The 15,318-nt window shown below is 36.7% G+C and overlaps 1 protein-coding gene across 1 annotated transcript in view; it reads right to left on the bottom strand.

The window, feature by feature from the left end:
* LOC150075460 (PP2C-like domain-containing protein CG9801) overlaps positions 1-15,318 on the bottom strand; it is an 84,743-nt gene that overhangs the window by 54,463 nt on the left and 14,962 nt on the right. Inside the window, exon 2 of the mRNA XM_090388495.1 lies at positions 870-1,180. Within this exon, the coding sequence (XP_090244621.1) occupies positions 870-1,180 (311 nt within the window). The remainder of the gene's footprint in view (positions 1-869; positions 1,181-15,318) is intronic.

The raw sequence follows: 15,318 nt of genomic DNA on the forward strand, positions 1-15,318 counted from the left end.
AGCTTCAGCTTAAAATCTCAAGAGGCATTGACACCCAACAGAAGAGTGAGCCTATCTTTCATAGGCTTATGCCTATGAAAGATAGCCTCAACTAGTAAACTAGCCTCATCCTTAGTGATGTATGTGTTCCTGGGCATTCGCTTCCAGAAGAGGCCGATTTCGTAAATGCTAAAAACCTGCTGGGGAAGATAACCCTCCTGATCAACTAACTCTTGGAATTCAATTTTAAAGATCTCAGCTGCTTTATTATCAGCACTGGATGCCTTCCCATGCCTTTCAACACTGATATTTGCCCTGTTTTTTGAAGTGCTCGAACTAGCCTCTGCTAGCTTTAAAGTCTTCAAAGTGCATAGCACTGCCACTGGTTGATGGAGCTTGAAGTTTCAGATCGTCATAGATCTGAAATAATCATATGAGTGATGTTCCATGTGCCACACGTTGAATGATAATGTTGTTGAACAATAACAAAGACGCTAATCGATTGAGAAAAATCGTATGAGTGATGTTCCGTGCGGCATGTATCTGAAAATTTCCACCCATGTATCGTTCCAGCTATATCGGAAAGCCATCAATACCTGCAAATATCATCAGTCCTTAAAATAAAAGATCGTATGGATGGTATATCAGTTCCTGAGAATATCGGATGTTGATGTCATCATAAGTCGAGGCCCTACTGTATTTCCACAACATGAGAAATATTAATGGCATACGAGTCAAATTCTGAATAATTTAGTGAACTACAGAAGTTTCAACATCTACATCTTTTATATGATAAATACTTTTCCATAAATAATTAAACTCATGATTGAGGAGGCCTTGATGTAATGTCAATTCATTAAAATGCAGCTGTGCAAAAAATAATCACTTACCAGTTTCTGTAACATTTTCTTCAGGACATGAATGCAGCTTTTCTGTAGTGCACCCACCACTACAACCACCTCCACCATCATCTTTCAACAATTTTTGAATGTTATCACAGTTTTCATGTTCTTCATCAATGAAATCAACATCAAGGTCATTAGTACCAAAAGCCTTCTGCTTTCGATTTACTTCAGTAAGTCCACCAGCTGGACCTGTATATGATGATAAAACACTCTGTGTCAGATAGGCAACTTCTCTAACAGGCAAATCGTGACAGGATTTTCCAAATATAATATCAGGATGTTGCTTTTTCGTTTCCCTGAAAGAAAAAAAATAATAAAAACTTTCTATGTAAGATAAAAACAATATATAAAAATTAATAGGCAGTGTCATCTTTTAAACAAAAAATAAATAAAAAGAATAAATAAAACAAATAAAAGGGCCAATTATATAACTTCAAAACTAACATATGGTAACAAGTGGAAGAAAGGCAATATCCATTACCTATCAGTTTTGTTTTGTATTCACCAAGTTAAATACTCAGAGTACCCTAACCATTACTATGGTATAAGGCTGGAAGTCAAGAGAAGAATAAATTTCAGATGGGCAACATTCAGGAAATATAGTCACATACTGAGGAGCAATATCCCAATTTGTCTGAAATATAAAATAATGAACCAATGTATACTCCCTGCCATGAATTATAGAAATTAAACTTGGGCACTCACCAAAAGAATGGAAGAGAAGCTGAAAACTACACAGCAAAGAATGGAATAAACTATATTAGGAATTAGACTGCTAGATAAGAAGAGAAACTAGTGGATTAGGTAGCAAACACAAGTAAAGGACAATCTTATCAAAACTAAAGAACTGAAATGGACTTGGACAGGGCACATGGCTCGAAGACATGGTGACAGATGGACTAAGAAAATAACAGAATGGTACCCAAGAGGAGCTAAAAGAAAACAACCTGGAAGACAACAACGGAGATGGACAGATGAAATTCATGAGTTCATGGGTAGTATGAACAACTCCAGAGTTCATGGGTAGTCTTGTGCAATGGATGGCCATTGCACAAGACAGAAGGAACTAGAAAGTTGCTGGAGAGGCCTTCATTCTGCAGTGGATTGAAAATGGCTGATGATGATGAAGGCAATGGTTAGGCTGCTTTGAGTACTACAGGTCTGAAAGCCTCATTTTAGATAAATATAAATTGTTTGGAATGGGTGCAGAAAAGAGCAACCAGATTAGTCAGGAACACAAAAGGACTAGAAAGAGCAGTTCTGCAAATTGCAGCATGTGAAACTAGGCATTGGCAAGGAAACCTGAACCGGAGTGTTTATGGCTTTAAATGGATTGAGTAAAGTAAATGTTGATGGCATCCTTACTCTTTCTTGGATGGCATGCAAGTGGATATAAATTGAAGGAGGATGGCTGTTTAAATTTATTTTTTTTTTAGAGAGTTTTGTTTCAACAACCATTTGGTTAGTGAAACAAAACTTCCAACTGGAGTTGTGCATAAACTAGTTTCCTAGTATCACTTGCCACCACTAACACTCAATTAAATAAACAAAATACATCAGTAAGTAAACAATACATTCAAGGTCCAGACATTTGGCTAGGGTACAAAAATAAAGTACAAATGCTAGAAGATTGCAACATGCTCAATTTGAAAAATAAGAAATATCTTAAATCAAGTGTATTTTTCTGTTATTTTGGCAAAACACCATATTTACAAAGTGGACTAATCCATATCATTGAAAAACTTGAAAAAGGTTGTTTATGCATGGGTAATGCACTTCCATCATTTCTACTACCCATATAGTATGCATGCATACTATCTGGGTAGTAGAAATGGTGATTTAATTATATATCTCATTATGAATACCTTCATGAGTTGCCGAGGTATTGCACTGCTTTGAATAAGTAATGCTTCACCAGTGGAGAAGACTAATATTACTAATGTTAATGCCTACTACCTGGGTAGCAGAAATGATGGAAGTGCATTACCCATGCATAAACAACCTTTTTCATACTTTTAGATATTTAGTCAAGAAATATTTTTAGATTGAAACACTTGTTCTTTGGAAGAGAGAAAAAAAAGGGGAAAAAAAATTAATTTGCACAATGCATCTGGTACTAAAATTAATCATGATGAAGAATATAAAAGAATTAAATCACTACACTGCACTGTGAAGTAAGAAATTTTAATATAATAAAAATAAAGCTAAATAATAAACCACATTTTCTGAGGACTCTCACTCTGATCTTCCTCAGTGGATTTTAAGGTGGATAGTAAAATAATTAAAAAGCTACTTATATACTGGATTGCAAATACAAAGTAGGTCAAATATAAGTAACACTTATTTCTGTAATAACACCAAGTTGAGCCAAGAAAACTATGACTAATGGATCTATATAAAGGGTGTAAAAAAGATGAGGGAATGTTGAATCAAGTGGGTAGCACTTAGGGGTAAATGCTGAATAAAAGTTGATTCACTTCCAGATTACTCTGTTCTTTCTGTGGTCAGCCAAAACTTTTTCAGATATCTCTCACAGTGTGTATAGTAAAGTAAAATACAAATATGGGAGCTGTGGCATACTATGTTAACTGTTAAACTCTTTTATTCAAACCAGCTCCTAGTCTTAGATAATTAATACACAGGTTCATCAAAAAAGATGAATGAATTTGAATGTCGATTTTTTTTTCCATCTTATGTATTGCACTGGCAGTGTGGTGCCATTAAACACGAGATATGGGAATTTACTATGCAAGTAAAAAGATATTCATTAGATGATCCTCTGCATGATCCAAGACCTTCCACAGATGTCAACTGAGGTTTAACATAACTGCAGCTAAAATTTCTTCAAAGATATCCACCAAATCAGCTGAGTTGCCTTTCAATTCTTCAATGGTATGTGGATTATTCCTGTAAATGTTATCCTTAAAGAATGTCTCACAGGAAATAACACTGACTCAGATCTGGCCATTATGGTAGCCAAGACTACCTAATCTCATTCTACAGGATATCAATTCAATTAGAGATGACCCTTTGTTAAAATGTTCCTTCAGGAAATGAAGAACCACATTTCTGCAACCACATCAAGGTTCTAGAAATTAATGGTCTATTTTACAAATTAAGATCTAGACTATTTCTGCAACCAAATTCTCATTTTAAGCTGTCAGTTTGACGAATCCTTTGATGGAGTACACCTCTCAGCAACATACGTCATCTTACTTATAGTATTTTTTCCACTAGGATACATCACCAACTTGTAAGAAAAAAAAAAAAAAAAAAAAAAATCTGTCTTGTGTGTTTAACAACACACACACCAATGTCACTGCCCAATACATCAAAAATTATATTGTATTCTAAACTATGACCATTGTCTTTTCTTGATGACCCTGTACATGGTCACTAATACACATTGTGTAAATTAATCAGTATGCTGCCACAAAGTGAAAGGCCATTGTTATAACTTGGCTGCTTAGATAAAGCAATGGAAGCATGGCTTATTTAAAAGGGATTGCCCAAGTAAGTATGTTACAAATAAGTAGGGGTGAGAATGTTTGTTTACTTTCATTTTGGATTCCATACATAAATATGTAAAAGATTCTCCTAAGACTGCTACAGTACAAGTTATTTTCTAAACACTAAAACTATTAACATGGTGCTGGTTTATCAGCTACCATAAGCAGTTACAGTGAACATGCAAGCTCCTCTGCTCCATGGGGCTTCTTTTTTTTTTTTCCCAGCCCAGGATGTTCAATAAAGATCGAGACTAGCTTAATTACAAAAATTATATTTATTACTGATCATCTTGTCTTACTTTCCCTTTCAAAATGCCAACCACTGGAAATAATACATTTAACCCCAATATCTTTTCTATTCAGTTAACACAAACTGGAAGCCACTCTTTAAGATGTCCACACAGTTGCTACTTTGGGGTGGGGCAGAGATAGAGGTCTTATGGAGTGAGGTGGATGTGGACACATACAACTCTCTCTGAGGTAAGAACTTAACAATAATATAGGCAATGTACAGTCTTTTGTTATTGTGATACAGTTTCCAATCAGCAGCTGTCCTATTTTCTTGCTAATGTTCCTAATTAAAAACATGAAAACAAAGCAGTAGTGAAAGAACACTTACCTGTTCTTTCATTTTGTGCACATATACCACACAGTGAATATCAAAGAAAGTGATCACCATCACCCTGATAATTTTATGATATAAGCTTAATTTCCAGGATTCTCTGCTTTCCTTAAATTCTTTGAACTAACAGGAAAGAAAGCATACCTAAGCAGAGTACTTTCTTTATAAGCTTCTAGAACCATCCTATATGCTTCAGTTGTGCTTTTCTGCAATCTGAAGCAAAATTTTAAAAAAAATGCACTGCTCTTCTTCAATATCCATCAAGCAGAGGCAAAAAAAAAAAAAAAAACTATTAAGGAAACAATTACACAGACTGAAGCAGTTGCTCACTGACCTTGGTGGAGTGCATATTTATCCACCTTCTCCCAAATCAATTATACCTGATTATACCCCAAATCTATATTATACCTGAAGAAAAAAAAAAGTATTTTCATCTTATAATATTGTCCTATCTGCTCATTCATCCACATTGAAAAAACATTACCAAGATAAACACCTAAATGCACATGTTCCACCACTTTAGAGAAGACATTATCTACTAGACTTCAATTATTAATAGTGGCATTACCTGACATGTCAACATTTAGTCACACTGAAATAATAATGAAATTTTCATTTTACAGGGAAGGCATTCACATAGGATCAGAGGAGCTTAAAAGATAAGAGTACAAAAATATTACTATATTTTGTGGTATCATGTAGATTTGAAGACACAGCATGAAGAAATTTGTGCCTGCAATAACCACTGGGCTATGGTTATTGTGTTTCTGGCACAGTGCTTCATCATAAGTGTTACCTGACCTATAATAACAACATAATTAAGTTTCTGAGTTTGTGGTGGACATTCTGGTGATGAGAGCTAAGGCTGCCCAAACCTGGGAGCAGAGCTGCAAACCAAACCAAACCAAACCACGAACTGAATCCATTTTTCTGAACCATGAACGGAACCGAAATCACTGAACAGATTCTTTTTTCTGAACCACGAACCGAACCAACATTTTTTGGAAAACGTGGTTCGGATTTTGGTTCAAACATAGACTAGGGCCTACGGGTCAACAAAAATTTGGAATGGGGAAATCCAGTGAGTAGGAAAAATACTCCTTCCTCTTTCCTTTTCCATTGTTCATGGCTAGGTTTCTAGAATGGTTACTAAGAAGACATGAAAAGCACTGCTCAAATTAGCAGCCCATCTCAGGGGTAGGGAAAGAGTTTTTTCGCTTTGACCAAGAAATGAGTGGAGGAGGGACTCTGTCGTCCACAGGGTCCCTGCTGAGCTATTTGAATAGAAGCTCTGCAGTGAGGCATGTGGGAAGGGACGCTCTCGATGCAGCAGAACACCAATGAAATCAGTGATAAGGAAGTGAAAGGGCATAGTACTGAGAATCACTCATTAGTGTTTTTCTTTGAAAAGATTAACATTTTTAGTTTGAGGTTTTGTTCTGAGGGTTCATCCTTCCTGTTTCTGCTCTGGCATAGTGCACTTCGGCTATGTTAGGTTATGCGTGGACATCTTGGAGGAAGGATTTCCAAAAGAAGTGCCTTCGGAAGTGTATATGTTTTTTTTATTGTAACTTTTACTTATTAATTAAATTATAATAACTCCTGGAAATTCTCATTTGTATCGGATGAATTTTTATTTCATTTTGGATCGTAATGATAAGAAAGTCATACACTGAATTACAGAGAATTTTCAGTATATCTAAGCATGCTTAATATTAATATAGTTTAATAGCTATGTGCATAAATGGAAAACTTCTCTGCAGTATTTTTATTTATTATTACTTTTAATATTTTATATTCAATTTTTTCTCATTTTCTCATATTCACAATATGAGATATAAATTAAAAATGATGCCATTTTTAACTATATTTTTAGTTTGCTGCATACTAATATGCTGCTTTTGCACAAACTTGTACATTGTCAAATTCTTTTGCAGCCTGAGGCTTCTAGGTGGTAGATGACTTTCATCAACTGGTGAAATACCACCACTTTGCTTATTGGAGGCTTGAAGTGGTGAAACCCATGTTTAGTCTCTAGAGCAAAGTTTCCGGCATCCCCCTCCCCCCATACTTCTCCTTCAACCCATGCACGGTACTAAGTACTATAGGTTTTGATACCTTTCGTGTTTGGGGTTTTCATAAAAAAAAAAAAAAAAAAAAAAACCCTAAAAGTGCTTCAGTCTAATTCACTTTATACACCATCAGGCATCTCATATTGTGGAGTTTTACTTCATAGCTGTTTGGTCATCATTGCATCACCAGGGTACCTACTCACTGAAAGAGGGTCAAATGGCCCTGAAACGGTCACCAGGGGAGCCTGATACTGCCCGGAGGTTCCAAAAATAGGTAAAAACAGTCTTCTCTACTGGGGAAGCGTTGCCTATTCGAGGAGTTTGAATTTTTTTTAAGTGGTGTGAGTTGAAGAAGTTACTGTCCCTTTCATTCTTCTACTACACCATTTCTTTTCCTACTATTACTTTTCCTCTATTTTTTTTGCTTTTCTAAATCTAATAGGGACAAGTGGATAGTAGAGTTATTATCCCACACATATACAAACAAGCCTTGAAACGGTGCCGTCTGGGTGGTGGTGCCCACCAAGAATAAGTAACAGCAGTCTTCTCTACTAGAGAAGCGTTACTTATTCGAAGTATTGCAATATCATGACAACTCGTGAAAGTATTCACAATATGAGATAACTAAAACGTGCTGTTTTTAGCTTTTTTTTTAGAATTGCTGCATACTAATATGCTGCATTTGCACAAACTTGTGTGTTATTAAATTTTTTTAAATTGATTATTCAATATTTTAATATTAAATTTTTTTTATTTATTATTATTCAATTTTTAGTTTTAGAGAAAAATAGGTGTGAAGGAATTATGTATTTAACAGTTTTTTTGTGGCAGATAAGCTCAGAAAAGATCAATAATGTAGCCTCGCTGCTAATCAAAGATTATGCATGCTTATTTACTGTTAAGTGCTGCGTAATGTTTAAGAAATAAAGGATATTCTAAGTAGTTTAATGATAATGTTTTCTTCATTTTATGTACATACTTTAACAGTTTTTGATTGGAACATTTGACATACTTCACCTTTGAGTTGTTACAACAGCTTGTTAGCATATTTCTCTTAAATATTATTTTTGTAACAGTTTAAAAATAAATATTTATTTGTTTTTCCCTCCCTCAGATAACAATGAATGGCAACAGAAAAGGGCATCCTGTCCACGAAAAATTTCATTATAATAGTGACACAGACAAAAGTAAATGTACTGTTTGTAAAATGGACTTGAAGGGAAAACATTCAGAAAACTTACTGAGACATTTAAAAAGAAAGCATTTCGCCGATTATGAGGATGTTTTAAAAAAGAAAGCAAAAATAGTCTCGACAACTACCTACTATTACGAAATTTGTTACATCTAGTGTTAGAAAAACCGTATTGGTTGAAATATCTGCAGAAATAGTTAAAGATGCATGTGTGGAATTGGTGACTGTAAATGGTAGACCATTTTCTCTGCTTGAAGACTCTGGATTCCAAAAATTACTGGATACCAATTGTTATGGGTCTTGGCAGTAAACTTCAGATAAATTGTCAAAATATTCAAGATGAGATAAGCAGACGAGCTAATCATGCATGTAAAGACCTTAGAGCTGTTTTGAAGGGCAGATTAATTTCTTTGAAAATAGATATACAACTCGATTTAAGAGGTCAATTTTGGGAATAAATGTACAATTTTTTGATTGTGACAAGATTATTCTAAAAACACTTGCGATGCAAGAATTGAATGATCGGGCTACAAGCGGTAATTTATGCTTGTTTGTTTGTTTGTTTTAGAGTTTTATGGCGCATTAGCATCTAAGGCTATAATGCGCCGGTAATTTATGCAAAATAGTTTCAAGTGTCTTGAAAGAATTTGAAATTAAATTAGAACAACTATATATTCTTTACCTGCGGACAACAGGGCTAATATGATAAGGTCATTCAAATTACTTGCTTGGGAACAATCTGGAAAACTCGATATGGTAGATAATGATACTGAAGATGTCGAAGAATCTGACACTATAGACTCTAGTGATACAAATGTATGTAAAGAAAGTTTCCATGATCTACGTGTTCAGGGTATTATGGTATCTGTTCATTGTGCTGCACATTCTCGGCAGTTAAAGATGTTCTGAAATGTGATGAATTGAAACTGCCCTTGGCAAAAGCAGTGGCGAAAAATCTGCGAAGCCCTTCTATCCTTAATTCATATTAAAAGAGAAAAGTGTAAGAAACCAATACTACACTGCGAAACCAGATGAAATTCCACTGTTAATATGTTACAACGTCTTCTGGAGCTAAAACAATTTTGCATTGATTTATCCGTGTCCATAAAGGAATTGCATTTGTCAGCCAGTGTGTAGCAAAAGATTGAAAATATAAAAGTTTTGGAACCCATTAGGGTACCATGAGAAGTGCTGCAGTCAGAGCAGCACTTCACATGGGCAAAGACAAAGAAGCAGGGCAAAGACCACTTAGTTGATTTCAATCCTTCTAAAATTCAGTTCTGCCTTATATCTCACAAAAAGGATTCTTCAGGCTTATCTTTGGTGACACTCCGATTTCTAGGCAAGATGATACCTCTCTTTTGGGGATTACCCTGACTTCTAATCTCTCTTGGCACAAGCACATTACAAACATTGCTTCCTCTGCATCTAAAAAACTTGGTTTTCTCTTTTGCTCTCAGCATTACTTTTCTTCCAAACACTGTTCACTCTGTACAAATCGCAAATCCGCCCTACGGTGAAATAATGTTCCCACATTTGTGGCGGTGCCTCCAAAACCTCTCTCAAGCTTCTAGATTCCATTCAGAAGAAGGCAGTTAGGTTAATTAATGACTCAACTCTAACAGAGCCTCTCCACTATCTGTCTCATAGATGTACTGTTCTGCTGCATGTCTTTTCTACAGATATGGGCACTGTTCTTCCAAATTGGCTTCTATAATTACTGCGCTCTCTCTTTCAAAACAATCCGAACACGTGCTGCCACCAGCCAACATCCATTTACTGTCCAACTTCAAACTCACAGAACCAACTTTTCGCCTTCCTCGTTTATTCATTCAACTGCTGTTTACTGGAACAACTTTCCTTCGTATGTATTTCCTGAAAATTACAGTCTACAGAAGTTTAAGTCTAATGTCAACAAATATCTTCTTTCTCTTTTCAACCTCCAACCCAAGCAGGGTACTAAGTACTATGGGTTCTAATACCTCTTGTGTTTGGGGTTTTCATAAAAAAAAAAAAAAAAACAGCTACTCTGTGCAAATCTTAAATCTACCCTATCATGGAATATTGTTCCCACATCTGGGCAATGCTTTATAAGCTCTCTCTCAGGCTTCTAGATTTCATTCAAAAAAGGTCCAGTACAGTTATGTTGATTGATGACCAATATCTTACAAAGTCACTCCACTCTCTGTTTCTAGACATTGTTTCTGCTGTATGCCTTTTCTATAGATATTTACACATGTGCCACAACCAGTTAGCATACTTTTACTGTCCAACTTAAAACTCACAGAACCAACTTTTCTTCTTCCTCATTTATTCCTTCAACTTCTGTTTTCTAGAACAAACTTCCTTTACATGTATTTCCTGAAAATTACAATTTGACTTTAACTGACCTTTTACATTAGACTTGAATTTCTGTAGGAAATTCAAGTGCTTTGTAAAAGCCTTAAACACGTCAATTGAATCACCTTGCACGTGCCTAGCCTCTAGATGCTGCAATTTGCAGAATTGTAAAGCCTTTCTGGTAAGACTGCCCTTTTGTTTACCTCACCAATCTCCCTGTCCTTCTCTCCACTGTTTGAGCAGATCTACGGCCTCCAGACTTGTATGCAATACTCAAGATGTGGCTGAATTATTGCCTTATACAAAGGGATAATCTCCTCCTTATCCCTGCTAACCAAATTCCTGTATATCATTAACAAAATGCCATGAGCTCTGCACTGCTCAGACTTCATATCTGACTGCACAATTACTGCTAGCTCTTTTTCATTTCCCAATACCCTGAACATAGTACTACACAATTCATATGTTAATCTAGGATTACTGCAGCACCTTGCATTTGTCAAAATTAAACTTCAACTACCATTTCTCAGCCTAGCTGCCCAATTTTTCTTGATCTTGTTGCAGTAGCTTACCTTGATTACTGTCATTAACCAGCTTGCCAATCTCGGTATCATCTGAAAACTTAGGCATTAAGCCTGACATACCTTCATCAATATCATTAATAAATATAGAAAACAACAATGGGTTCAGCACTGAAGCCATTGGAATTACCCTAATAACACTGGCCCACAAAGAGCAATGCCCATTAATAACCATGCTCTGCCTTCTCCTGCTCAACCATCCCTTTATCCATAGCAGTAACTTGCCCTTAGTGTCACATCTCCAATTGGTACAGCAGTCTTTTATGTGCAACAGTATCAAAGGTTTTCCTGAAATCCAAGTATATGATATCAAAATTATTTTTTGGATCCAGTTCCTTTGTTACTGCAATGCAGTATCCAATCAGATTGGTCAGACAAGTTTGCTCCTTAACACATCCCATGATAAGACTGAAGTATAAATGTATTCCTGTCTAGATGGCCTGCATTACTTCCTTAATCAGTGACTCCATTATTTTCCCTGAAACAGAAGTTCAGATAACAGGTCTGTAATTATTCATGCCACCCTTTTGACCCTCCTTTGTTAATTGGGGATACATTCACACATCTCCAGTCCACAAGAACCTTCTCTGAACCCAACGATGGTCTCATAATCAAGGCTGAAGGTTTGCTTACCTCCTCTGCTGCCTCCCTTAATATATTGGATAGATCCCAGGTGCCTTTTTTATGTTTAGTTTCAACAATTTCACTTCCACTTTCCTCTCAGTTATCACAAAATTGTTTAGCTCCCTGTTATAGTTTCATAAACTTTTGCATCCCCTTTCCTAAAAAAAATTCCTCGTGTGTGAATATAGATTCAAAATACCTATTCAGTTTGTCAGCAACCTAAGCAGGATCATCAAACAGTTAAATTATCAAGTGGACCAATGTGATCAAATCTCATCCTTCTGCTAACATAAGTAAGGAAGTCTTTCCTGCTTGCTTTTCTTTGCATCATTTGCCAGAGACTGCATAATCTGCCTTAGCTTGCCTAACCTCCTTTGTGACTTGAATAATATAGTTACAATCAACCTGACAAAGCAGTCAGTGAACATTTCCAAGAATATGATTACCAGTAATACTTTCCTTGCTAAGATATATACCTTATTTTGCATAAGTAATAATTTAACAGAAATTATCCTATTTCAAAATGAGAATATTTACTTGCCTTATTGCAAAAACCATATAAATAAATATGCTTTAAATAATCTAAATGAGAAAACTGCAATGGAAGGAAAATTAAGAATCTGCAGATAAATGAACCACTAGGTGGCAGTGATCACAGTGTTCTGAAGTGGGAGTTACTCAAAGAGGTAACTACCATTAGGGGTAAAGGGAAGGGGTATTGCTTTCGTAAAGGCAACTACGATGGACTGAGACAGTATTTAAATTCTATACAGTGGGATCAACTGATGATGTTACCAACAGCAAATTCAAAATGGGAAGCATTCAAAGAACTTATCTTGGAAGCTACTAGGCTTTACATACCAACTAAGAAATATTGTTCAAGGTTTAGGCCAAAATGGATGTCAGATGAACTAATGAGGCATATGGCAGAGAAGAAAAATGCATGGGATACATACAAATTAACACGTGACACAGAAGCCTATGATAGATACAAGTTGATCTGTAACCAAAAGGAGGTTGGGCAGGCGAAGGCAGATTACGAGAGATCCTTGGCAAGGGATGCGAAGAAAAACAGCAGAGTTCTTTACTTATGTAAACTCTAGAAGGAAGGGGATGAATCAGATTGGTCCACTTGATATCGATGGGTCAACTGTTGATGACTCTGCTCAGGTAGCTAACAAACTAAATGAATATTTTGCATCGACATTCACACATGAGGAGTTATTCAGCGAGGGGAATGCCAGAGGTGTATTCAACTCTAGCAGTAAGCTAAAGAATCTTGTAATAACTGAGAGTAAAGTGGAGGAGAAATTGTTGAAGATAAACACAAGAAAGGCATCTGGGGTGGATGGGATCTATCCAGTTATATTAAAGGAGGCAGCAAAGGAAGTAAGCAAACCCTTAGCCATAATTATGAGAGCTTCCTTGGACTCAGGGGAGATACCCATGGACTGGAGATGTGCAAATGTGATCCCAATTCACAAGGGAGGATCAAAGGCTGACACAAGTAATTATAGACCTGTGAGTTTAACTTCTGTTCCTGGAAAATTAATGGAGGCACTGGTTAAAGAAGCACTGCAGGATCATCTAGACAAGACTTCAGTTATAGCTCGGACACAGCATGGTTTTGTTAAGGGGAAGTCTTGCCTGACCAATCTGATTGGATACTATAATGCAGTCACAAAAGAACTGGATGCAGGGAATAACTTTGATATTATATACTTGGATCTTAGAAAGGCTTTTGATACTGTTGCACATGGAAGACTGTTGCACAAATTGGAGCAGTGTGGCATTGGAGGCAAATTGCTGCTATGGATAAAGGGGTGGTTGAGGGGGAGAAGACAGAGAGTGGTAATTAATGGACACTGCTCATCATGGACTAATGTTATTAGTGGAGTCCCTCAGGGTTCAGTATTGGGTCCTTTATTGTTTTCTGTATTTATAAATGATATTGATGATGGTATATCAAGCTTAATGTCCAAGTTTGCAGACGATACGAAGGTTGGCAGGGTTGTCAAGGACACTACTGACACTATGCTGCTGCAACAGGATCTGGAAAGGTTGAGCAGATGGGCTGAGAGGTGGCAAATGAAGTTTAACATTGACAAATGTAAAGTACTACATATGGGAAACAGCAACCCCAGAGCAACGTATCAACTCTGTGGTACTACACTGACAGTGGTAGAGAATGAAAGGGACCTGGGGGTGGTTGTGCAGGCAGATATGAAGTTCTCTGAGCAGTGCAGACGGGTTGCAAGAGTAGCTCATGGTGTATTGTCAATGATATATAGGAATTTTTCTAGCAGGGATAAGGAGGTGATTATTCCCTTGTATAAGGCACTGGTCAGGCCACACCTAGAGTACTGTATACAGGCCTGGAGGCCTTATTTCAAGAAGGATGTAGAGCTCCTGGAACGAGTACAGAGAAGGGCAACAAGATTAGTGAATGGAACAAAGGGGTGCTCTTACGAAGAAAGGCTTAAGTTTTGCGAATTACAGTGTCTGGAGACTAGGCACCAGCGAGGTGATCTGATAGAGGTGTACAAAGCCTTGAATGGTTTGAGCATGCTCAATGCTGATGGGATTCTTCCTCTTGCTCAGAATAATCACCTGAGAGGGCATAAATTCAAATTGAGGAAAGACAGATGTAGGATAGATGTGCGGAAATTTGCCTTTAGCCAGCGGGTGGTTGGTAGGTGGAACAGACTTCCATCCCTTGTCGTGGAAGTTGATAGCCTAAATAAGTTTAAGGCTCAGCTGGGCAGGTATTTCGAACGAACAGAGGGGTGAAGTGGAAGTGGTTATTTTTTATTTATTTATTTTACTTTATTTTTTTTTTTGGCTGATGCTGCATAAGCTTGCTTACTTGCATCAAATGCCTCTACTAATGCTAATGCTATCTCTGTCCTAAGGATTGCTACAAATGGATATAACAATCTACTAATGGCTGTATATGAGCAGTTTAACAAAATACAGCCGCTGTCGCCAACAAATACTGAGCAACCTATGCCCACATAACTGTTTATGCTTGATTGCAAGAACTACCAATAAATATGGTTTAAATAATTCATAAGAAAACTTCAGCAGTGGTGAGAAAAAGATGCAACTTAGGATTAAATTTGAAAGTGCCTGCAATTCTATCTAGCACAACAGTAGGGAGTACATGATGACAGCCTTGTCAATCAATTCAGCCCTGGAAAGACTGTAAGGATCATGGGGTAGTATTTTTCCCAGCATGGTTTATGAACTTGTTAACAGGAGATACTGTTTTTACATGGATGGGATACATTTAAATACAAAGGATGCAAGGATATATGCTGATGCTATACACAGACTTTTAGATTAACAACAGCCACCAGCAGAGGTGAAAGCGATTCTTGTACTGCTTATACTGGAACATGCAGCAACCTGGAAAGCAAGGTGTCAAGGATTAAAAGACCTGCTGGGAATCGTTGAGAGACAAGCAAATAAATGGGCAGTACTAATGTAACTAA

The sequence above is a fragment of the Mastigoproctus giganteus genome, chromosome 14, assembly GCF_048544385.1.
Source record: "Mastigoproctus giganteus isolate SK-2022 chromosome 14, ASM4854438v1, whole genome shotgun sequence".
Classification (NCBI taxonomy): domain Eukaryota; kingdom Metazoa; phylum Arthropoda; class Arachnida; order Uropygi; family Thelyphonidae; genus Mastigoproctus; species Mastigoproctus giganteus.